The 24,890-nt window shown below is 42.2% G+C and overlaps 1 protein-coding gene across 2 annotated transcripts in view; it reads right to left on the bottom strand.

Annotated features, from left to right (window-relative positions):
• Positions 1–17,873, bottom strand: part of CUNH10orf67 (chromosome unknown C10orf67 homolog) — a 145,966-nt gene extending 128,093 nt beyond the window's left edge. Inside the window, exons 1-2 of one of the 2 annotated variants that reach the window (XM_032880820.1) lie at positions 17,166–17,293; positions 3,159–3,279 (exon numbers count right to left, since the gene is read on the bottom strand). In XM_032880820.1, coding sequence (XP_032736711.1) covers positions 3,159–3,279; positions 17,166–17,260 — 216 coding nt within the window. In that variant the 5' untranslated portion in view covers positions 17,261–17,293. Of the gene's footprint in view, positions 1–3,158; positions 3,280–17,165; positions 17,294–17,576 lie in introns of those variants that run through there. The other variant, XM_032880822.1, reaches the window with a different exon arrangement.
• Between the last annotated feature and the right edge of the window lie 7,017 nt (positions 17,874–24,890).

The following is a 24,890-nucleotide window of genomic DNA, read 5'->3' as shown; positions in this document are numbered from 1 at the left end:
TGTATAATGTATGTAGATATGATACATACAATAACCATGGCGTAAGGGACAGGGGAGGGCGGTAAACAGATACATACAATTTCAAGGGTATTACATGTTATGTGAGGTTGTACAATACTAACACTAAGTAGACCATGCTCTGAAAGAAGAATCAAGGGATCTTTAGGAAGAACAAAAATTAAACTCAAAAGTAAAAGGAGATACAGGAAGTAATGGTGAGAAAGAAATTAGCAAATGTGAGCAAATCAAAACAAATATTAAGTGTATAAAATAATGATATGAATAGATAACTGCAAAAAATATTAGGAAAAAAGGCAGAATTGACATACTTGAGAATAATAACATGTAAGATGGGGGGTGATTACAGATAAAAGTAGTAAGTTTCTTGCATTGTTTGACAGAAATTAGAAATTCTGGCTACGTCCACACACTGTAAAACCAAGTGCACATGTTCAAACTGGAGGCAACCATTAAAAGAATAAAGATAACATGATTCAGCACATATTGCATGGAGCACTGGGTGTGGTGCATAAACAGTGACTCTTAGAACACTGAAAAAATAAAATTAAATTAAAAAAAATAGATAGATAACATGATTCACTTAATTCCCAATAGAGGAGAGAATCGGAACTAAAGAAAGTTGATAAATCCAAAGAAAAGTAGGGAGGGAGAAAAAAAGAAGTATTAAAGAAGAGAAATTACAAAATAAGTTGGCAGAAAAATAAAAACAGATTAGTAATCACAACTAATATTAAGAGAATAAACTAGCTATTGGAAAAGATTATAAGATTGGGTGCTTTTTAAACCTACTATCTATAATCTGTAAAGGATATACCAAGGATGCAACACAGAAATGAGGTCAGTGTATGGACAGGAAAGATTTGTCAGGCAAACACTATGCCAAAGAATGTTGGTATAAGGATATTAGTATCGAACAGAATGGCAAAATAAATACATTTACATACATATATATGAACATGTACACATATACACTTACACATATATACACTCTGAACTATTCGAATGAATGCAGATTATTTTTAATTTCCCATATCCAGGACACAATGACAAAGACTGACCTCACACAAAGCCTCAGTGTAAGTTGCAAACACCAAATAATTTGTCTCACAAAGAGTTTTCACCGACAACAAAAAACTGACTTTAAAAATCAACAACATAACTAAAAAGCATACTTGGAAAATGTTAGAGCATTTCAATATAATACTAATCAATATTAAAAGCAATAACTAATAAATATAATTAGTATTATGAATACTAACAAAATGCTACATTTCCAAATTTGTGGGGTGAAGGTAAAGAAGTATTTTGGGGGAAATACAAGACTGTAAATGCTTATAAAAGAAAAGAGGGGCCACAGAAATGATGCACTGTAGGCACTGGGAGCTGACACCCCACTATCCAAACCCATGATCCATTACACTGGTTCTTCCTTACTGAGAGGACTGGGACTTTGTCTGGACAGAACTACGTCTAACTAAATTGTTCACTACTCTAGAACTCCTTACTGTTGAGGTGGTCAAGTGATACAGTTTGGGCCAATGATCAATAAGCTGGGGTTTTCTATGGAAAGTTCCTGCTTTCCTACCATGGTCACCACCGACCCCCTTACTTCTCTCATAGTCTCCTTCCTGTGTGAAATGCAGATGGAGGCTGGGAGCAGAGCAGCCATCTTGCTACTCTGAGGTCAGAAAAATGAAAGCAAAAGCCACACACTAATAATGGAGATTTAGAAAGATAAAACAAGTCTGGCACATAGAGGACAACAGAGAGCTACTGCCCCAACTACAGATGCCTACTTCTAAGTGACTTCGTATTTGATTAGGCCAATATAGTTATATTTCTTAAAAATAGAATTGTATGACATCCTAATTGATACTGAGCTCCAACTCAAGGAATCAGAAAAAAAAGAAAACAAAGTGAAACCAAAATAGTAGAATAAATTAAAAAATAAAGATAGGAAATTTATGAACTAGAAATAAAGATATGAGTGAGGATTAATACATCTACATAGCATCAGTGTTCTAGGCACAGAAATAAGGAAAGGAAGTGAAGGAGGGAGGGAGCGAGGAAAGAAGGATGGGAGGAAGAGAGAAGAGAAGGAGGAAGTAAAGCAGCAGAAGGCAAGTGCACGTAAACCATTTCTTAAAGAAGGTTCTCCAAAGCTGCCACATAATATTTCCATCTAATTCTACTGCCCAGACTTAGCCATTTGGACATGACCAGCTGCAAGAAAATAAAGTTACAAAACTTTTCTGAAGGTATTATTAGAAAAGGCAACAAACTGGCAAGTATGTAAGAAAAGAGAAGCTTCCAGAAGTTACTGGTGGGGATGTAAATTGGTACAATCTCTGCACAGAGCAATTTGGCAATATCCCTCAAAATGACTAATGCATACATCCTCTGACTCAGAAATTCCACTTCTAAGTTTATGCCACAGACTGGATGGCCTCTGAGTATGTACAGAATTCTTTATCACAGTAGAAGATTTGAAACAACCAAAATGCCCATTAATAGGGAGAGGGCTAAATAAATGAAGCACATTTTATTATAGAATATACTCGTGAAAATGACAAGGAAACTACCAATACGGACTGATATTCAAGTTACACTGTTCAGTGAAGAAACAAACAAAGTACACAAGAGTATTTATAGTAGTATGCTATCCCATGTGACAGTTTTATTGATTAGGGGTTTTAATAACTCTTGATATCTGAGATATATGAAATGTTCTATTTCTTTACAGTCAAAAAATATCCAAAGGAAAAATGGTAGAAAGTCAAGATTTGACAAAGCTGTATGCTGGGCAACACAGTGATTCACTATATGACTCTCCACATTTTTCTACAATCCAAAAATATTTCATAATTTCTAAAGTACCATAAATAGAAAATGTTCACAGATATCAAAAAATTCCAAAGAGAGTAACAACATATTTCACTAAACCAGTTAATATATATAAGCATGATATAAATACAAGCAGTAGTTGATACAAATTATTTTTAAAAAACATGACTGTCATCCAATTCAGCTTGTGAATTTAAAAATTTTTAGTCATTTCAGTTCTGTGAAGGAAAGAGACATCAAGGCAAACAATACCCAAAATAATCTCAGAAATTTGAAAATAAATTCAGATTTACCCGTATTAGCTTTTCTGTAGATGAGCTCAACTCTTTTAAGGGCAGAATTTCGCTGGAATCTGTCTGCGTAGCATGGTCTGTGCAGAAAAAGCCAACCTTCAAATCATCTGAAATGGTAAGTCTGGAAAAAAAATGGAGAGTAAAAGTGCTTTATAGAATAGCCATTTCCTTTAAAATATGTGTTATTGCACATATTTTTGTGTAAATCATATTCTATTTAAAGATTCAAAGGGACTGGTAAAATGAGGAAAGCTTGAATTGGCCGCTCATGATTTGGGGTTTTCCCTGCCAATTCCCTGCCCTGGGGCATATTGCTCTGAAACTCATCTTATTTCCATTTTCTGAGATATGATCAATTTGAGCCTCCTTTTAATATCCTTCTACTGGTTTACCTGGGCTACTGCTCAGAGCCATTATAGGTTATGCATGGGCATATCAAGCAAAAATACTTTAAGGTAGTGGTTCTCAAAGTGTGGCCTGAGGACCCCTGGGGTTCCAGGATTCTCCTCCAGGGAACCCACAAGGTCAAAATTATTTTCATAACGGTATTAATATTTTATTTGCCTTTTCCACTATCGTGCTCTCACAAATGTTCAGGGCAATTTTCTAGGAGCGACAGGTTATGACATGAATGTAGAAGCAGATATGAGAATTCAGCTATCATGCATTAAGTCAGGCGTCATAAAGATGTACAAACATATAAAGCAATGACACTATACTCATTAGAGTTTTTGTTTTGAAAAATATACTTCACTTTCTTTTAAATGTTATTTACATTCACATAGAATTGGTTTACCATCTCTCTCTCTCTCTCTCAAATAAATAAAATCTTTTTTTTTAAAGATTTTATTTATTTATTTGACAGAGATCACAAGTAGGCAGAGAGGCAGGCAGAGAGAGGAGGAAGCAGGCTCCCTACTGAGCAGAGAGCCCGATGCGGGGCTCTATCCCAGGACCCTGAGATCATGACCTGAGCCGAAGGCAGAGGCTTCAACCTACTGAGCCACCCAGGCGCCCCTCAAATAAATAAAATCTTAAAAAAATAAAAAAGAATTAGCAGATTTTCAGTGCAGGCTCTGAAGACAGAGTGCGCTTCTGTCTTCCCTTGTCTGTTGACCAGCTGGACCAGACCCTGATGGGAGCACCCCATGCAACCCTTTCTCTCCTTTTTATTTGCTGGCAGAATCTCAGGTTTACGTCCCACAGAATTCAGGGCAGGGTGATCCTATTCCAAGTGCCAAGAGTAACTCTTGTCTGGTCTCAGCCCACCACAAAGATCCCACTCTTCTGGGTAGATTGTTTCAGCGGTGGGTATGGAACTTGGTTCTGGCAAGAATGGCATGAGGAAAGATCTTTTGGGGGGCTTGGGGTAAAGCTTTTCATGCTCCTACACCGGGGCACTGAAGGAGAGGTTTCCTCTGTGACTCTGAACATTGCCATGTGTGGAAGTGATGCCGGGAAGTGCCACAGCCATCTGGTGACCACAAGTGGGGCCAGCCAAAGGGCACAGCCAGTACATAGATGATGAGCTTTAAAACAAACAAAAATACAGAAATAATTTTGACTAACAACTTTGTTTAGCTATTGACTCAACTAGCCCTAAAACCTGTGATACCTCTGGCCTTCCTGCAATGTCATATAATAAATGCACCAACGTGAGAGCTTCTGTTGATCAGGGCTAAAAGCATGCTGATACCCTAGCTATGTGACATTATGTAAATTATGTAACCTCTCTGTGCCTTAGTTTCCTCCTGTGAAAAACAAGAGTCCCTATTTCATAGATATTGTCAGGATTATTGTGTTGATATCTAGAAGTACTTGGAATGATGCATGTCACATAGTAAGTCCTCAAGAAATGCTAACTTTTGTCGGTGCTGGGGAGGCAGTTGTCACTTTCAACTACTGTGTTCTGAAATATCATCATTTTTTCATCATGTTTGTAAAAAACTATTGAAGTATAGTCATATTCAACCAAGAAAGACTAAGTTTAAATTTATAAAAATGTTTAACACTTAATATAATGATTTTCGATTAGCCCCACTCAGTTTTCAACTAATCTTCTATACATTCGTCAATATCAACCCCTTAACAGATCTCATCAGTAGCGTTATCTAATGGGCAGGGAACAGCAGCAACGTTGTATAGCTCAGTTTCAACTAATATTTCTGGTGCTTTTCCACAGAAAATTCTATTTTAGATTTGCTCTAATTTCATTTTAGGAGCCTACATTGTTGTTGTTTTTTTTCTCACTATCAGACTACTGTTGGAAGAGGCAATCTCCTTGGACCTCAAGTGGCTCTGCACATTCCTTCTGCATATGCCAAGAATGCAAAATCCTGACCACTCTTTACACAGGCCATTCTCAGAATTGTGTTTGCATTGAGCAACCTTCAAGGATGAGGTAATGCCTTTCTACTGCCAAGAAGCAGGCTGGTACTCTTTACTATGAAAGTGGGGAGCTCTGGGATCCCATCCTTTAATGCAACACTCTGAGTGTATACGTATCCATGACGGGTCTTTGGTGTCACCCTCATGGCACTGAGAGGCATGGCAAATCAACACAAATGAATACAAAGGTCTAGATACTGTTTCTGCGATGATGATAAAGTCTTTTGTTTTTGACCCAGGAGTCTGGGGTCTTCTGCTAATGGCCATGAGACAAGCAAACTTGTTAGCTTTTATGTAGGGTAACATCTCACACACTACAGAGTCTTGACCCACAAAGTCCTCTCAATAAATTGTATTGAATTTTTAATTTTAATTTTTTTTTAAATTTTTTACTTATTTAAGTGATCTCTAATATGGGGCTCAAACTCACGACCCCAAGATCAAGAGCTGCTAGCTCTTCTAAACCAGCCAGGCACCCCCATATCGAATTTTTTTAAGACTAAGATATAGTAATTAACTAGAAAGATCGTCAACATTTAAAGCTTTGTCCATATAAGATTTGTAACCATTTTCAAAAATCATGTGTGAAAACTACCACTAAATTATAACTATTATGTTAAAAATAAGTATGATAATGGACTACACTATAGAAATGGATGAATCATATGACCAGTTATAATAAAAGTTTTAAAACATATGTTTTAAAGCAGTTTATAAGAAATAAGAGAAGACCAATTTGTAAGTGGTGATCACATAAAATTTCAGGGAAAATGTTTTTGATACTTTCAAAGGACGACAACTATTCTTTCTTTCTTTATTTATTTATTTGACAGACAGAGATCACAAGTAGGCAGAGAGGCAGGCAGAGGGAGAGCGGGAAGCAGGCTCCCCGCCTAGAAGAGAGCCTGACACAGGGCTCGATCCCAGGACCCTAGGATCATGACCCGAGCCAAAGGCAGAGTCTTCAACCCACTGAGCCACCGAGGCACCTAGGATGACAACTATTATTGATAACAAATTGTACATGTCGCAGGTTTTTTTCCTAGAACATGTTTTACAGAAATTCTTTTTATACATTTGGAAATCTTTTAAAACACAACATAAAAATCATTATATTTTCAAACAAGTATCCCACAAAATATAGACAATAAACATTTCCTAAAATTACTACAAGCCTCCAAATTTTTGTCTTTTTAATCTATCATTCCCATGGTCCCTAAAGGTATCTTACTAACATTCAGGTTGTTTTACTATCCTGCTATAAAGACTTTGATAGCCTTCCCTGTCCAAGACAACTAAATTCAGTCTGCTTATTCTGATCTCCAAAATATGGGTGCAAACTGCTTGTCTGAGCTTTACGCGTTTAACAAAGAATAACTGAGTATCTAACGTTTGCCAGGCACTGTTTCTGGCACCAAAGATAATAGGAGTGGACAAGTCCAAGTTTTTGTTCTCATGGAACTTACATTCTAAAGGGAGAGGCAACCAGTAAGCAAGTAAACAAAAATATGTTATATATTCGGAAGCAGGGGTAAACTCCCCTCTCATTACATAGGCCTGATGTACCATACTCACCTATTAAATGTTCTCAAAATATATCTATACCTGGGCAGTACCCTCAACCTAAGATATAGTCTCCCCATGGTTCCACTTATTAAAGTCACATGTAGGCACTTTCTTTTCCATCTTCCTATTCCGTCCTTGCCCTTCCCTTGCCAGAGTGGAGAAATCAACATGGGAGTCAATGACATGAGTGAATTTCTCCATGGTGAGAAAGGTTGGGAGCCATGAAGAGGAAAAGGCCAATGGGCCTAGTTGCCAAGAATGTTGTAGGGTAGTGTCACAAACAGGAGCAGTAGCACAGAGCCAGCATGACTGGGAGATGCGGTACATAAATGTAATAAATGTAAAAAAAAAAAATGAGGAAAATAGAGCTTCAGCATTTGGCAATCACCAGCAAGGTGACTCATTAAGGTGGGAGTCATTGGTGACAGGTAAGGCTGGTCAGTGGAATTTTGATTAAGAAAAGGAAACTTTTTCAAGAAATTAAAAATAGGATACTTTATATACTAGCAATCCCATTTCTGGGTATATATCCAAAGGAAATTAAGTCATTATCTCAATATTTACAACCCCAGGTTCATTGAAACATTATTCAAAATAGCCAAGGCAGGGGCACCAAGGTGGCTCAGTGGGTTAAAGCCTCTGCCTTTGGCTCAGGTCATGATCCCAGGGTCCTGGGATCGAGTCCCGCATCAGGCTCACTGCTCAGCAGGGACCCTGGTTCCCCCTCTCAGCCTGCCTCTCTGTCTACTTGTGATCTGTGTCAAATAAATAAATAAAATCCTTTAAAAAAATAGCCAAGGCATGGAAATAACCCAAGTGCTCATTAATGGATAAATGGGTAAAGAAAATGTAATGTTTATATACAATGGCATATTGTTCCACCTTAAAAAAAAGGAAGGAAATCCTGCCATTTGTGACAACATAGATGAACACTGAGGGCATTATACTAAGTAAAATAAGTTAGACAGAGGAAAACAAATATTGTATGTTCTCATTTATATAGAGAGTCTAAAAAACCCAAACTCACAAAAACAGAGAGTTGATTGGTGGTTGCAGAGGCTGAGAAGTGGGGAAATGCAGAGGTGTTGGTCAAAGGTTACTGGGAGCAACGTATAGCACGTTTGTGCGCGCTACTTCAACCCATTTTCCAAGCCACAGGTAAGGCTGCCAGTTTTTCTGGGAGCCTGGAATAAAAGAAATCTAGACTGTAGTACAAGCTGTTCTTTCACTTGGGCATTGTGATCCAGCAGATAATGGCACTATTTGTCTATGACAAATAGAGGAATTATCTGTGATCTTCTGGCAAGCGCCACCAAGAAAATCATAGCAGAGACGTCTAGGATTTTCGAGCAGATCTTCTGCCTTCTTGTATAGATCACTATCCTCCTTTTGAGAAACAGCCCTGGCTTGCTATTGAGCCTGCAAAAGACTGAATGCCTGAACGTGAGTCATCAGGCCTGAGTTTCCCATGATAAATAGGGTTTTATCTGACCCGCCAAATCATAAAATTGGGCATGAGCAGCTTTAGTCTCATAAGATGGAAGTGACATAAGACACCAGGCTCAAGCAGAAGGAAAGGCATTTCCAGGAGCCCTTAGCCCCTGCTCCATTGCCTCGTCCCCCTGAATCCATAGGTACAGCCTCATGGGAAGTTTCTGTCTGATAAGTTGACTGAGGAAGGAAAGACTCAGGCCTGGTTAACAGAAGGTGCTGCCGTCCGAAGGGGGCTACCTACAGTCCCACAGCCTCGCTCAGAAGTGACCTTGAAGGACAGCCGTGAAGGAAAATCCTTCCTCTGAAGAGAATTAAAGTGGTACATTCACCTGTTTACTTTTCTGAATGAGAGCTCGCCAGAATTGTGTCTCTGTATTAATTTATGCACTGTTGCTAAAATTTTAGGTGGATAATGGCCAGGAACTTGGAAGGAAGAAGACTGACAGACTGGTGACAAAGTCTGGGGAAGAGTTCTGCGGGGCACAGGTTAGGGGCGCCTGGGTGGCTCTGTTGAAGCGTCTAACTCAAGTTTTGGCTCAGGTCAAGATCTTAGGGTCCTGAGATTAAGCCCCATGTCGGGCTCTGGTGCTCAGTGCAGAGTCGGCTTGAGAGTCTTTCTCTCCCTTTGCCCCTCCCCCCACTCATGCTCTCTAAATAAATAAATAAAGTTTTTTAAAAAATAAAAGAACGGGCACAGGCTATAAAGATACTTGTGCTCCATTTGGATACTCACCACGGGGCATCCATCACAGAGAAAGTGTTCAGTGATGAAGCAGGTGAAATGACACACTCTGGATAGCGGTTAGTTTCCGCAACCATCCCAGGGCTCGCTCAGTGGCCCTTGAACGCAATGGCAATGGTGGCAGGGATGGAGTTCAACAATGTGGACTTCACCTTACTAAGTCTGGCCTGGCTGCGGCAAGCACTGAGACCAACAACAGAGATCAACAGTGAGTCCCTAATATGCCAGTATTAACCAGTGGGGATAGCCAGCCACCTGGTGGCCGCCTGGTAACACTGAACCTCTGTCATCAGCCTCCCCGGGGTAGACTACGTATTCTACGGCGATGTCTACATATGGATAGGACTAGCGATATGGATATGTATTCCCCGACCATAATGCATCTGCCAGAACCACCATCCATTGCAAAATGCCTCATCCACCATCATGACATCGTGCACATCTTCACTTCTGATAAAAGTGCTCATTTCATAGCAAAAGAAGTGCAGCAATGGGCTCATGCCCTTGGAAAGGATGGGTCTTATCACATATCCCATCACCCAGTACGGGCTGGCCCCTCAAAGCTTACTGAGGATTTGATTATGGCAGTTGTGAGACAGATCCATGAAAAGATGTGTTTCTGTCTTACAGGATGCAGTCTATGCTTTGAATCAGTATGGGCTGCTGTCTCTCCCATGGCTACAGGTCCATCCAGGAACCCAGAGACAGAAGTGGAGGCGGCTCCTCTCTCTCTCATACCTGATAACCAGCTCCCAGAAGTATCGCTTCCTGTCCCAGCAACTTTATGATCTGCTGGCTTGGAGGTCTCAGTTCTCAAAGGAAGAATGTTTTCATCCGGAAATACAATAGTTCCACTGAATTCGATGAGATTTAATTGAACTGATAGTTCCCCACCTGGTGGTCCTTTGGCCATTGAACCAGAAGGCAGAGAATGGGGTCTGGCTGAAGTGATTGATTCTGAGTACGAAGCAGCAAGTGGGTTGTTGGCATACAACAGAGTCAGCGAACTCTATGTCTGGAACCCAGGGGATTCTCTGGGTGCTTCTTTGCATTTCCATACTTGTCATAAGCACGCTGTGGAGACGCACACATGAGTTGTGTCTTTCCACAATGTCAGCGTTAGTCAATCGTAAAGCAAAGTTAAATCACAATTTTTTTAAAAAGATTTTATTTATTGATTTGACACACAGAGATCACAAGTAGGCAGAGAGGCAGGCAGAGAGAGAGAGGAGGAAGCAGGCTCTCTGCTGAACAGAGAGCCCGATGCCGGGCTCGATCTCAGGACCCTGAGATCATGACCTGAGCCGAAGGCAGAGGCTTAACCCACTCAGCCACCCCGTACCCTTAAATCACAATTATAAAGCAGGTTCAGGATTCTAGACTCAATGACATTTCACCCTGTGATCAAACTTGGCTGCCTACAGAGCACACAAAGCAGGACAGAAGACAAGCCACATGACAAACAGGATCAGAAAGGCTTAGGAAATTAAGGACCCAAACAGGAAGTCAGTCTATGGGCGCACGGTTGAGATGACGCACGGGTCTGGTCTGGGTCAGCTCCCGGCACTCACTGCCTCTGATGTTCAAGCAGGGAAGGTTCTCGGTTCTGTCTGGAGATCCATCAGGCACAGCCTTTGGCGGCAGTTACCTTTTTTAAGTGGTCGGACACAGAGGGGCCTGAAGAGTCCCAGGGTGTTCTGGCAGAATCCTTCCCCGCGTAAAGGGACTGAATTGGGTGTGGGTCTCCGCAGGCCTCTGGCGACAGCGGACGTGGGTCCTGGCGCTGTCTCCCAGCTGCACTACTTTGTCTGTCTGCGTCACTGCTTGACAGAGGCCTGCCTGACGTGAGAGACTCCATTTTGCTCTCTACATTGCCACAGGGGAGCAGAATTTGCCACCCTCAAATACACCTCTTTGGCAGAAGGACTGTCTTGAGGTAGGTATTTCAAAGGACCAGCAGGCATAGGAGAAGCTCTGAAAACACAGTAGAAGTCACCCTTTTGTAAGGGATGCGTACATTTATAAGGGGTATCTCCATGTGTAAGCCTGTCTCCCCCGCTGAACCAGGAAGAGAGGACCACTCCTTCTCCAGAAATTGAACAAGGACTTCAATGTGCATAACAACAGCGCCCTCCTTTTCCTGGGCTTTGCTTGACAACCTCCCATAATGGCTTCCCCCTCACCCTCCAACACTGTCTTTGCCTTTAGGTGGAGATGATATGAAAAGTGGTAGCTTGGGCCATTTCGGGGAGTTACTAAATGTTCCTAGGTATCTTGCATGTATACAGGAGGTATACATGTTATTAAACTTCTCTTTGTTTTTCTCCTGTTAATCTTTTATTACAGGGAGTCTCAGCCAAGAACCTGAAGGGTAGAGGGAACATTTTTAAATTTATTTTTAAAGATATTTTTAAAATTTATTTATTTGACAGACAGAGAGAACAAGTAGACAGAGAGGCAGACAGAGAGATAGGAGGAAGCAGGCTCCCTGCTGAGCAGAAAGCCCGATGATGCCCCAGGACCCTGGGATCATGACCCAAGCCAGAGGCAGAGGCCTTAACCCACTGAGCTACCCAGGCACCCCTAAAGATTTTATTTTTAAGTAATCTCTACACCTAACCTGGGGCTCAAACTCACAACCCCGAGATCAAGAGTTGCAGGCTCCACTGATGGAGTCAGCCAGGCGCCCGAGGAGGGTTAATTTTGAGAACACAGAACCTTCAGGAATGAAGATTTGGATCTCCCAGCTGGGTGAGGAACCTTAGTCTGCCTGTATCTTTCAGCCGCTCAATAAGCCACCCGGTGGCCCAGCTCGGGCCAGCACCCTCTGACAAGTTTCTCAGCCACCAGCCGAGTCCTCTCCCAAGACATCTTGATCTCTGCCTTGGGTGGCAGTGGGATCGAGGGGGAGTGAGGGTCTTCTGAGTTCTTACTTCCTTTCTTGTTTACTCTTCTCCTGCCTTGGGGATCACAGCTCCATTCTGCGTTTGCTATTACAAGACCGCACAGAGTCCTTTACTGCCTTTTACTAGTTAAAAATGCTTCTTCTTCTTCTTTGTTTTTTTCCCCAATACTTCTTAATATTTAATAAGGAACAGGAAATATTTCCCCATTCACATACTGGTGAGGTTTCTGGCTCCGGTCTAGATCCTGAGTGCTAGATCATCATAATAAATACAAATAGTCACTTAACCTGTTTCCTTATATTCTACAACACTGCACATTTAACAGACCTCACGCTTCATCCTCCTTGTCTACAAATGCAATCATTTAGCCTCCCCAATGCCAAGCAGCTCCTTTTAACTATACAACTTCATCTTTCTTTAAGCTTGAACACGTATGTTCTTTCTTTTCCATTTTAAGCAAAAAATCTATTGTGGGCAGTAAGGTTAGGGAATGTGGGTAGCTATTATGAATATATAATGTTACATGTCAATTACATATCAATAAAGCTGGAAAAAAATAAGTTACAAGTGTAAGAAAACCACCCCAAATACATATATTTTCAGGATATGATTTAAAACTTGGAATAATGTTTTTAGTTATTCCTAATATGGTATCCTAATATTATAACACTACAATACAATGCTTTAAAATCAAATCCAAAAATGTGATAGATACCTCCTACAGAGTTAATTATATTAAGCACTATTTATTGAGTGCTTAACTTGTCCCATGTGGTTTGTTAAGATATATGCACTAATACACGCATTTTCCCTTCAGGTCATCCTCCCAATAATCTCATAAGAGGGAGACTGACTTTCTTGTTTCAAAGATACAGAACTCGAGGTTTGAAGAGAGGAAAGAACTCTTCTAAAATCATAAGCCTGAAGGAACAGATCCCAATTCTCCATCCCTAGGGAGAAAAGGCTTATGGCTCTAAGTTCCCTTGAGTCTTAAATTTTGTATAGTTGACTCAGAAAGATCTGGCTCATTCAGAATCTAAGTGAGACATGAAGGTTCATTCTTCAGTTTCCCGTCAAATTCCAAATGTCTCTGATTTTAAATGGCAACCTCCTTGCCTAGAATGAAACCCACATCACAACAAATTAGCTAAGTGGCTCCTACACAGGCCTTATTTATAGTCCCGGCAATTCGATTTCTGAATAATGGCTTAGCTGTTATGCATAAAATACAGTCTTGGAAAGATGACAATTATGTTTTTTGAATAAACTAGATAGGAAATTAACATGTAAATTTAGCACAGAAAACAGACCCATGAATATTTATTAATAGAATGCAATGACACTTCTCACTGGATCCCAGAATAATCTATCCTAACAAATGCTTATTAATGAATTAGTCGGAGAAAATGATATTAGGTGTGCTAAACTTTCGCTATGGTGTACTGTTCAATTTTAAATAAGGAAAACACTGCTTCCCTCTTTTCCTCTTCGAAGAAGACACGTCTCTTTGTCACTCCCACTTCCTAGGTGATCTCACCAAGCCCTCCACCCCTACAACCTTCTTTGTGCTAATCACTCCCAAACTGATACAGCCAGTCTGGACCTCTCTTCTTGAACATCCGACTTGAAGGGTAGCAGAATATGGCACCCCAAAATATGCCTCTTTGGCACAAGGATTATTTTGAGCTAATTATTTTGAGAACTGCAGACACAGGAGAAGTTCTGCAAATAAGAAGTTACTCCTTTGGAAGAGAAATTTACATTAATGAAGGATAGCCCCATTTGTAAGTGTCTCCCTCTATACCAGGAAGAAAAGGATGAGTAAATCACAGGAGAATCTTATCAATAAAGAAGGCACCAATTAAAATCTGCATAACAGCCCTACTTCTGTTTACTGTGCTTTTCCTGGCAACTTTCCATAACTCACCCTCAACCCAATCCCCATCCTTTGTCTTTAGGTGATGGTATTTAATGGGGTGGCTTGGGCCATTTTGGGAGTTACTCTGTTTTCCTGGTTATCTCCTATGATTACAAGAGGCATACATGCTATTAAACTTCTATTTTATTCTTCTCCTATTAATCTGTCTTTTATAATGATGTTGATCTCATCCAAGAACCTACAAGGGCAAAGCAAAAATTATTTCTATCCCATCTCCTAACTGGTGTCCCTGTTTCTGCCCTTATCTTCATTATAACTTATTATCAAAACGGCAGCCAGAGTAATCCTGTTGAAAGATTCATTCTATCAAATCATTTGTCTGCACAATCCCCCCTCATGGCTTCCCATCTTTGATAGTATGATTTATAATAAGAAATAAATATTTTGGTCTTCATCCACAGTTCCTGCCTCAAAGCTCCCAAGAATCTTAGAATTTCCTAAGTGACCTGAGCAATGGGATCATCTCTTATTATATTTGGTATTTTGTCCTCAGTTCCTGAAATAGTCTCTGTGGAAAAAGGTGAACTGTGGGTCTTTTGTAATTCATAACATACTCCTTTGAACCAGGGCTGAGTCCATGTTAAATGGGGGCACTTTTGGAAAGCCCCTAAGGATGGAGTCTGGTTGCCAGGGAAACCAACCACAATTAGAGGGTGGGACCAGTCAGTCCCACTTCTACATCCACCTCTGGAGGGGAAGGAGGTTAGACCCAGTCACCAAAAGCCAATGATTTCATCAATTTGGCCTATGTAATGAAGCTTCCATAAAAATCTCTGAACTACAAGTTTCATCGAGCTTCTTGGTGGGTGAAGCAGAACACATCCGGGACCCAGGAGGGTGCCACACTCCAAACTCCATGGGGACAGAAGCTTCTGTGCTCCAGACCCTTCAAGACCGCACCCTAAGAATCTCTTTATCTGACCTTTCATTTGTATCCTTTAATATTCTTTGTAATAAGTCACCTGTAGGTAAATTGGTTTTCTGAGTTCTATGAGTGGCTCTAGGAAATTAACCGAACACACAGCAGGGGTTATAGGAACCTTTCACTTCAGGCCGAAAGGTCAGAAGCACAGGTAACAACCTTGACTTGCAATTGCCACCTTGCTGGGCCCTTCACCTGTGCTATGTGACGCCATCTCTAGGTAGCAGAGTGTCAGAACTGAGTTAAACTGTGGGACAGCCAGTCAGTGACATTGCCTGGCATGGTCCCCTTAATTCTCACCTCTCCTCTACTGTCCCCTTCTCCCTGGGCTCCAGCCACAGGGGGCTTCTTGCTGGGCCTGCGACACCCGGGCCCACCCCTTCCTGCTTCCTGTTCTTTGGCTAGAACACTTCGTTCCCTGATACATCAGAATGGCTCCTCCGTCAAGCCTGCAGGTCCTCACCCCAACATCATCTCTGAGAAGCTTTCCTGGGCCACAGTATCTAAAATTACAATCCACTTCCTGCCCGGCACACCAGTGCCTCTGCTCCCTCCCCGCTGTTCCTTCCTTAGCACGTACCACTAACTTCTTTATTACATGCTTTGCTTGCTTATCATTGGTTTCCTGACTGGAATATAAACTTGACAAAGGCGGGCCTTCAGAGGGTTTGTAGATCGCTGCTTGCCCAGTGCCAAACTCTGCCTGAAACCCAGGACTGCAGTCCCACTTCCTGCCTCTCCCGCCTCCCAGACACTAGCACAGCCCCCTGTAGCACTGTGGGGGAAGAGAAATTAACACTGGCATCAGTGGGTCCTTTGTTCAGGCACTGCGCATTAACTGAGCACCTGGCACCCTCATTCTGTTCACTGGGCGCAGCCGGTGTGTTTTGCTGCTGAGCTCCACACCAGGCAAGGCCCAGGAATCCAAGGCAGGAAGTCATTGCTATCAGCAAACAAGCAGAACAGGTTAGACACTGTGCCCCTGGTGTTAGTATGGGCCGCTGCCAATAATGTGCTTTCCACAACCACCAATCCTAGGTCTACCCTGATCTATTTTCACAAACGCACCCCCTTCCGCTGAGCGGGCAGCACGGACTCCCTGGGTCAGTCCCCACCACATGGCCAGTACCACCCTGGTCCTTTCTTCTCACTCTGGAGCCTCAGGGTGCCGGGTTTGCCTCCAAGCCAGCCTACCTGGCACCATGGAGCCCTTGACTTAGGGAATTTGAAGTGCTTGCACAGTAGCTGACCTAGTGCTGGCCACTTACTGATTTTAACAGGTTTCTGGAAGGAAAAACACATTTTCCCAGACCCATCAACTCTACATTATCCAAACAGACAAATGTGGGCAGAGGGGAGCAAAGGATGATGAGAGCAAGGAAATGTAAAGAAAGGATCAAGGGGCACCTGGGTGGCTCAGTGGGTTAAAGCCTTTGGCTCAGGTCATGATCCCAAGGTCCTGGGATCCCAAGCCCCACATCAGGCTCTCTGCTCAGCGGGGAGCCTGCTTCCGCCTCTCTCTCTGCCTGCCTCTCTGCCTACTTGTGATCTCTGTCAAATAAATAAAATCTGAAAGAAAGAAAGAAAGAAAGAAAGAAAGAAAGAAAGAGAAAGGAAGGATGGATGGATGGATGAAGGTGATGTTGGCCAACACCTAGAGGGTACTATGTGTACATACATATCGCGCTCTTGCAAACAAGTTACACGGATGCACTCATTTCAGGTTCTCTGAACTACGAAGTAGCACCGTCCACCGCCCTCACGGCTGTCTCCTCATGAGGTAACTGCGACAGAAGTTTTTAAGGCACTCGCCCGACTCAGGGGCCCTGGAGAGGGTCGCAGGATTTGAACCCAGGCACTGTGGCTCCAGAGTCCCCGTTCTCAGTTTATGTGAATACACTTAAGAAATCAAACCAGCCGGCCTGCGGGCCTGGAGCGCGGGAGGGAGTCGCGAGAAATGGGCGCGGGGCGCGCGGGGCCGCTGGGGGCGGGCGGACCCGAAGGAAGGGGAGGTGGCGCTGCGGGGGGCGCGGCGGCTGTCTCGGGTCACCTGGGGCTGAACCGGAATTGTTCAATAGTCGACTCGAGGGTTTCGAGGATCTTCCGGCACTCCCGGGTCTCGGGCGTGTCGTCCTCGCTCTCCATCGAAGCCGGGGGCTGGCGGCTGGGGCCGTGGACCTCCCGCGCAGCTGCGGGCTCGCGGGAGTTTGGGAGTCCAGAACCCGGCGTCCGTTGCCATGGCGACCTCGGGGGGAGGGGCGGGCGGAGCGCAGGACGCGGCGGGCGGCGGCTGCGGACAGGACGTGGCCAGCTCCCACGGCCCGCCGGCCTCCTCGCTGCCGGACGAGGCGCTCTCTGTCCCGGACGCCCATGGGCCAGGCCGCCGCTGAAATGTCCCCAAGAAAGCTGGACTCGTCTAGACACCCCTGCGAAGTCCCTCCTTGCCCCAGGCTCTCCTCACCTTGTGTTCTCTGGGGCTTCTGCGCTCAGCCTCCCGCCAGGCCCGAGCGCTCACTGGGTTCCTGAGCGTCTCCCTTTGCACGCGAGCACCCCTCCCCGCGCCGGGACCCTCGTCTTCCCGGCCTTGCGCCCCTAGCTGGAGGGCAGCCTCGGGGAGGAGGAGCGCCCCCTGGTTATAACCTTCCATGCTTAGGACATAATGAGCCTTCGCCCCAGAGCAATGCCAGACTAAGAAGGAAGCGGGCGCCCTGGCGAATTGCCTACACCTGCCCCTTGACCACAGACGTAGATGCTTCATGGACAAAAAAAAAAAAAAAAAAAAAAAAAAAAAAAATCTTTGCAGAGATTAAACGGCCTACATCTCTATTTAATATTGAAGGTCAGAACTCAGGCGTTAAGTTTAAAACTCTACAGGGTAGTGTGGAATTTATCTTTACAAAGTTTCTACAATAATAAACTGCGTAATAATGAAACGGTTGTTCAAATTATGTATCATGTATCTTTTCTAACATCATCGGTATGTCATTGCTGCATTTGCTGTTTTAGGGCTAAGTATACCCCCATTTCTACTTCAATATATGGCCTACAGGAAGAAAGAAGATTTTCTCTCATGCGAAAATGAAGTTAGTTTGATATTGGAAGCTCAGAATATAAAAAGAAAGTTACTGTAGCATTAACATAACTCTTATATTGAAAGACAAAATGAAGGCCCCAAACAAAACAAACAAACAAAAAAATGTAACCAATACCAACATAATCTTCTGTAAAGTTCTGTTTTCCTTTGAGAAGATGAAGAGAGAAGAAAAAGTTACTTTTACTCCACATAGATTTTTGTTTTCAAAACCTAACTTCTAAGTCTCTTGAGGGAAATTTTACCATATAATCAAAAAAGTATTTTAAAAGAGAGAAATGTATGAATCTATAATAAATTATCTTTTCTTAAGTGATTTTTTTCTTACCACAATGCATATAAAATTTTTAAAATAAAGAGATAAATTCCAAGGTTAAATTAAAAACCTAATTTGGTTAGGACCAGGCCAAGGTAGTAAAAAAACGGTGATAAGCTGTTGGCTGTTTCATTAATGCAGTTGGAAATGTATATTTTGAAACTGAAGAGGGAGGTCTCACCAAGATTTCATGAGTCATTGGTCAGCTCTGTGCTGCCTTTGTTGACTGATATAGACTGCATAGTTACACCATCCCACAAAAACATGAACTGAACAAAACCTCTTTGTTTGAAGCCTTGCTATAGCATATCACAGAGTTTCAGATTTCAGTGTCTAGGAGACCAAGTTATGAGCATGACTGTTGTTGAAACTATTAACTACGTAACACTTCCCATGTTGTCAGTTACCTACACTTACCTCTCAGGTGTTCTGTCTTATGAAATTGTTCATTTCAAATCATATTCTCGCCTATAACAACTGGGTTGGGCACTGTCGAACCATCTGTTGTACTAAATCCAGGCTCTTTGTATCCCATGATGAATTAATTGACAGTTTTTAGTGGAAAGCTCATGAGCTCTGGAGTAAACATTTAAAGAAAGAAAGACTCCCCTGAAATTTAGTTGCTTTAGAACATTGGGCAAGTTATTTAACATTTCAGAGCCTCTTTTTTCTCACCAGTAAAAACTGGATAATGAACTTTTCTCAGGGTGCTTGGCAGTAATCTATAATGGGGGAAAAGCACACAGCTCGTGTAAGACACAAGACAAATACTAACCAGGCCTTCAAGGAGTGTGTTCCTCCTTTCTAAACCACAACTAAGGAATACACCATTTAAAGTCTTCCATTTCTTAAAAGTTGAAAGTCTCATAAGCTAAAATAATTTTTACTTTTTAAATTAACAGGATTTATGGCACAATTTAAAATATTCAACTGCCCCTTTGAAACAAGTATAAATATAATGTATTTTTATATTGAAAAGATCACCTACCAATTATTAAAAGTGATAACATCTCAGATTAAATAGCATGAGGATTTGATTAGGAGTCAAGTGCTGACTCTGAACATAGTAATTTATATATTCCAGATGGATATTATCAGTCCTATAGTCCAATAAAAGCCAAGAGGTTTGAGGTTAGGTTTGTAATTTAAATTCTTTCTGGAGTCATCATATGTAAAGTGCTTATTTTTCTTTTATCACCAGCTGTAATCTATGATTATGTGGTGCAGGCTCTGTTAGGTAAACTTGTTTTATGTTCTGCTCCATCCATAACCAAAGTTCTTAAATAAAGGGTTGGGAAAGGAAATAGCAAGGTCTTTAGCCAGGACAATATTATGCGACTAAATCCTGTATGGAAAAACTCCTGAGACTAGAGCATTTTCATGTCTTAAATTTTGCTGCCATGACATAACATATCCACTCTCGTAAAAATCCATCAGTAAGTGTTTGTCACGTGGCTAAAGCCGAAAACCAAGATGGGAGGCACGGTGGGAGTCTGGGCAGGAGCAGTCTTGATGTGGAATTTGGATCTTGCTGTCAAATGTCCTTGAGCATTGCGGTAGAGGATATCTTCTATGTGGAGCTAGTCCAGATGTTTAAAAGGGAGATGAGTAAAAAATGTGAAGAAAATGGTAGCGCTTTGCCATCTGCAGAAGTGAGTCCCCCTATGAGAAGATTTGTGACCCTGCTGCTGAGGGAAATTCAGGAAATCTGTCTCGTCAACAGACTGTGGACAATCTGCATACTTGAAACATAACCTAGCAAGTCTGCAAGGCATGCATTGCAATAGGCAGTGAGTGGTTCGGGAAAGGTAGAGGCCTGATGGAGAGTAAGGAAAGGGCAATTACCATAGTTCATGCAATCTAAGATTTCACCCAAAGATGATAAAGATGTGGATCTTAGAATCAGTGACATAAATAATAAGAATTTATGAGACAAAGACCTCTACTGAGGGCTCCATTTCATCAGACCACGGAGGGATTTACTGTCATGAGGAGTAGAACATTCATCAGACTGCCATAAATTACCTACATAAGACCATGTAGTGCTCTGTTCTTTTTTCCAGGGCCACAAGATAATTCAGATTCTCGGGTACACGGATTCACAAAAAGGACTAAATGTAGACAGCGAACGTGTGGTTTTGGTTAGCGTGAGTATTCCCTATATCCTGACCTAAGTGAACTGATAAGATACAGTATTTAGACCTTCCACAGGAGGACTCGACTCATTTCCCCAAAACGAACCACCAGGTGAGGCTTTGCCTGGATGCTTAGCTTGGCTCTCCCACTAGTGCTCCTAGAATCACAACACTAACACCCCTCATTGTCTTTACGTTCAAACTCTATCTGAGAAATGTTGTAATTTCTAACATTCTAATTCTAATCTAACGTTTCTAACATTCTAATTTAGCAATTTTGAGGACTCCTGGGGATATAGGACATAGGCAAATATAGTACTGTGAAATTCGGGTTTGGTTTTGTTAGGCCTGTTTATTTACCTAGAAATGTTTCAGTGTGCCCTCAGAAGGACGTGTGTGACGTGGGTTCTGCTATACCAAGGTCCTGATCAAAAGTGCACAGTCAAGGGGTTTAGTCAGTTAAGCATATTGGCTTAGTCAGTTAAACCTCTGCCTTCTGCTCAGGTCATGATCTCAGGGTCCTGGGCTGGAGTCTCGCATTGGGCTCCCTGCTCAGCGGGGAGTCTGCTTCTCCCTCTCCCTGCTAATGCGTACTCTCTCTCAAATAAATAAATAAAATCTTAAAAAAAAAGTAAAAGGAGTGCACAGTCCAGGAATGGTACCCCCACTGTTGCTCAAGTCAGGAAGTCCACACTTCAGAAGGGACTACTGCAAGCTCTTCTGTTAACTGTTCTAGATCAACGAGCCACCACTATGCTTGTTAATGTACTGAATATCAGCAGAGGGTTTTTACTGGGGAATGGCGTGGCCTATTGACTAGTACAGTAGCTGTTAAAAGTGGGCTCGAATGGGTGAATTTAAAGATCTCCAAGATATGTAGATCAGCCAAAATAGTTCAGAATTCCTCCCACTTTCCAGGAACAGTCTGCAAGAGTCTTGTGGAAGCTGGAACTTAAACCCTGAGGGATGGGGCTTTGAGCTTGATCCCCTGCCAGCCTTCTGTCCAGCCTTTGCTTTTTGTAATGGCCTGATGCCTACTAACAGGACATGGGATCTCGCTTGAAGGGAATCATTCATGCTGCTGGTAGTTCACCTGAAAGTATAGAAAGGTAGGCTACTGGAGACCTCTACAAACAGGCTGCATAAAGTGTTTGGGGTCTGCTTGCACAGGAGGGATTTAAAAATAAATGTGGGAGACTGGCTTTCAGTATAAGCTGAGAGCAAGGTGTTGGGGACACAGCTAGTCTTTACCTTTGTCAAACTTCCTGGAAAAATACAGCATCAGTGCAAAGAATTGCCTGTGACCAAACTAGGTCAGTTATCTAGGAAGCCAGAAGAAAGAATAAAAGCTTGTTTAATGTAACTGATTTTGATATGTAAGATCTGTATCTGTTTAATTCAACCTTGTGTTCCCAGCCCAACCTAGGGCCACCCACGTAGTAAATGTTCAATACATATTTGTCAAATGAATCAGTGGTGGAGAAATTCTGAATAAGTTTCTTCAAAGAGTGATTCCTAAAACATTGTGCATCTCAGAGATGGGCATTAGAGAATTAGGCAGGAAAATACTGTTAGCTGCTATTTCCAGATGGGGAGAGATTAATTCAAGCTGCCAATCTTGATGGCTGCAGGAAATCCTACACCTCATGCTAGTGGGAGAAGATGTTTGGGCCAGAGAGACCTGCTAATCCACTGTGTCATTCTTTATGAAGAAGGAAACTCCCATGATAAATGTATAAATGAAGAGAAGGGAAGGTTTTCAAGGTAATTTCCCTCAGGAAATTCTAGGTCTAGGTTCAAGCCACCAATGGAAAACATTGACCCAATAAGGAAAGATTGTTCTTGACTATATGGCTAATTTTAAATGTCAACTTGGCTGGACCACAGTGCCCAGACATATGGTTAAATATTATTCTAGGTGTTTCTGTGGTGGTGTTTTTTGGATGAGAGTAATATTGAAATTGGTAGATTTTGAAAAAAAAACATATTATCCTCCATAATATGGTTGGGCCTCATCCAATCAGTTGAAGGCCTGACTAGAATGAAAGACTGCCTTCTCTTGAGCAAAAGGGATCCCGCAGCAGTTGCCCTTTGGACTTGAACAGCAGCATCAGCTCTTCCTTGGATCTCCAGCTTGCCTGCCCACCTTGAAGATTTTAGACTTGGCAGCCTCCATAATCGTGTGAACTAATTCCCTGAAATAAATCTATCTGTATATTATATACGGTCATCTTGCTTCTTCTGTTTCTCTGGAGAACTCTGACTAACACAGTGACCACTGAAAAATTCATAAATTAATCAAAAGATACCCTTATATTCTTTGCAGCACTTAATATTAATAATAGTGAAAGTGATGGTTAGTTTTACAAGTCAATTGGACTGGGCTAAGGGATGCTCCGATAGCTGGTAAAACATTATTTCTGGATATGTCTTTGCAGGTGTTTCTGGAAGAGATTAGCATTTGAATCAGTAGACCGAGTAAAGAAAATCCCAGTTACCAATGTGAGTCGATATCACCCCATCTGCGGAGGGCCTGTGTAGAACACAACGGTGGAGGAAGGGCTACTTTGCTTTCTGCTTGAGGTGGGACATATATCTTCTCCTGCTCTCAGACATTGATGCTTTTGGTTCCCTGGCCTTTGGACTTCGACAGAGACTTAGACCAGGGTCTCCTGGTTCTCAGACCTCCAGATGTGGGCTGGAACCACACCACTGGTTTTTCTGGGCCTCCAGCCTGCAAACAATAGGTTGTAAGACTTCTTAGTCTCCATCATCACATGAACCAATCCCTCATAATAAATCTTTCTTATCGATTCTGTTTCTCTGGAGAACCCTGACGAATACAGCAAATATATTTATTTATAAGACTGAGAAAAATAATCATCACAAGTCCAATATTTACTGAATGCTTGCTATGTGTCAGGAAATTTTCTAAGCATTTAACACATCACTTTAATGAGCTGTAATTTAAAAAGGAGAAGATGGAGACACCAAGAGGGTGATTTACTTGTCCAAGTTCACGGTTTGAAGGGGTGAAACTAGGATCTGAACACAGACAGTCTTGTTCCAGAACTTGCGTGCTTAATTGTTACGCTATACTGCCTCACGGAACTGTCACGAGGAACAAATTATTTCCATTCTTCACACAATGTTCATTCTTGCAATAGCCCACGAGGTACCTCTCAAGCTGTCAAGCACATATTAGCCACTTAATTATGTATCTGAGTTGTTGGGGTTGCTGTAGAGAATCAAACACATTAACCCCCTGTATTACTGGAGACCGGTTATAAGAGAAATTCCCCTTTGTGAGATATTCACGAGAACAGGAAATCAAGCAAAAGATATGTGTGTCTAAAGAGGCTACAAGGGACGCCTGGGTGGCTCAGTTGGTTAAGCAGCTGCCTTCAGCTCGGGTCATGATCCCGGCATCCTGGGATCGAGTCCCACATCGGGCTCCTTGCTTGGCAGGGAGCCTGCTTCTCCCTCTGCCTCTGCCTGCCACTCTGTCTGCCTGTGCTCACTCTCACTCCTCTCTCTCTGACAAATAAATAAATAAAATCTTAAAAAAAAAAAAAAAAAACTTAAAGAGGCTACAAAGTTCATGCCTAAATCTTAATTGCTTTACTCCTAGGAAAGCTTCTTAACCTGTTACTTAGACCCTATATAGCCTTATGTATAATTCTAACAGAGTTGGAAATCTGCTTTCTAGTTCTTCAGCCAATAAAAGTGGGGAAACAGGCTACTAAAGATGATCACCACGTTGACAGCTGACACAAGGGCATTGAACGTCTAAAAAATTTCACAGCAAAAATTCAGATAACATGAGAGGTTTAGGTCATTGTGAGGAGCAAATAGACCTCCACTTGTCACTGGCCCTGAGGATATCACTATAAAATAACTAAGGTTCACAGTAATGCCCATGAATCATTGATTATGTTTAATGCCACTATGCTGAACACACTCTCTCTAAAAGGCAGGTGTGTGCATAAAGCAGTGTTTCAATTCTAAAAGTTATTCTAGGGGCGCCTGGGTGGCTCAGTTGGTTAGGGGGCTGCCTTCGGCTCGGGTCATGATCCCAGGGTCCTGGCATTGAGCCCTGCATTGGGCTCCCTGCTCAGCAGGGAGCCTGCTTCTCTCTCTCCCTCTGCCTGCTGCTCTCCTTACTTGCGGTCTCTATCTCTCTGTCAAATAAATAAAATCCTTAAAAAAACAATAAAAGTCATTCTAGCTGAA

Source organism: Lontra canadensis, unplaced genomic scaffold, assembly GCF_010015895.1.
Source record: "Lontra canadensis isolate GAN:19392208 unplaced genomic scaffold, GSC_riverotter_1.0 scaffold72, whole genome shotgun sequence".
NCBI classification, from domain to species: domain Eukaryota; kingdom Metazoa; phylum Chordata; class Mammalia; order Carnivora; family Mustelidae; genus Lontra; species Lontra canadensis.
Note: the sequence above shows the minus strand (reverse complement) of the source record. Positions and strands in the feature narration are given on the sequence as shown.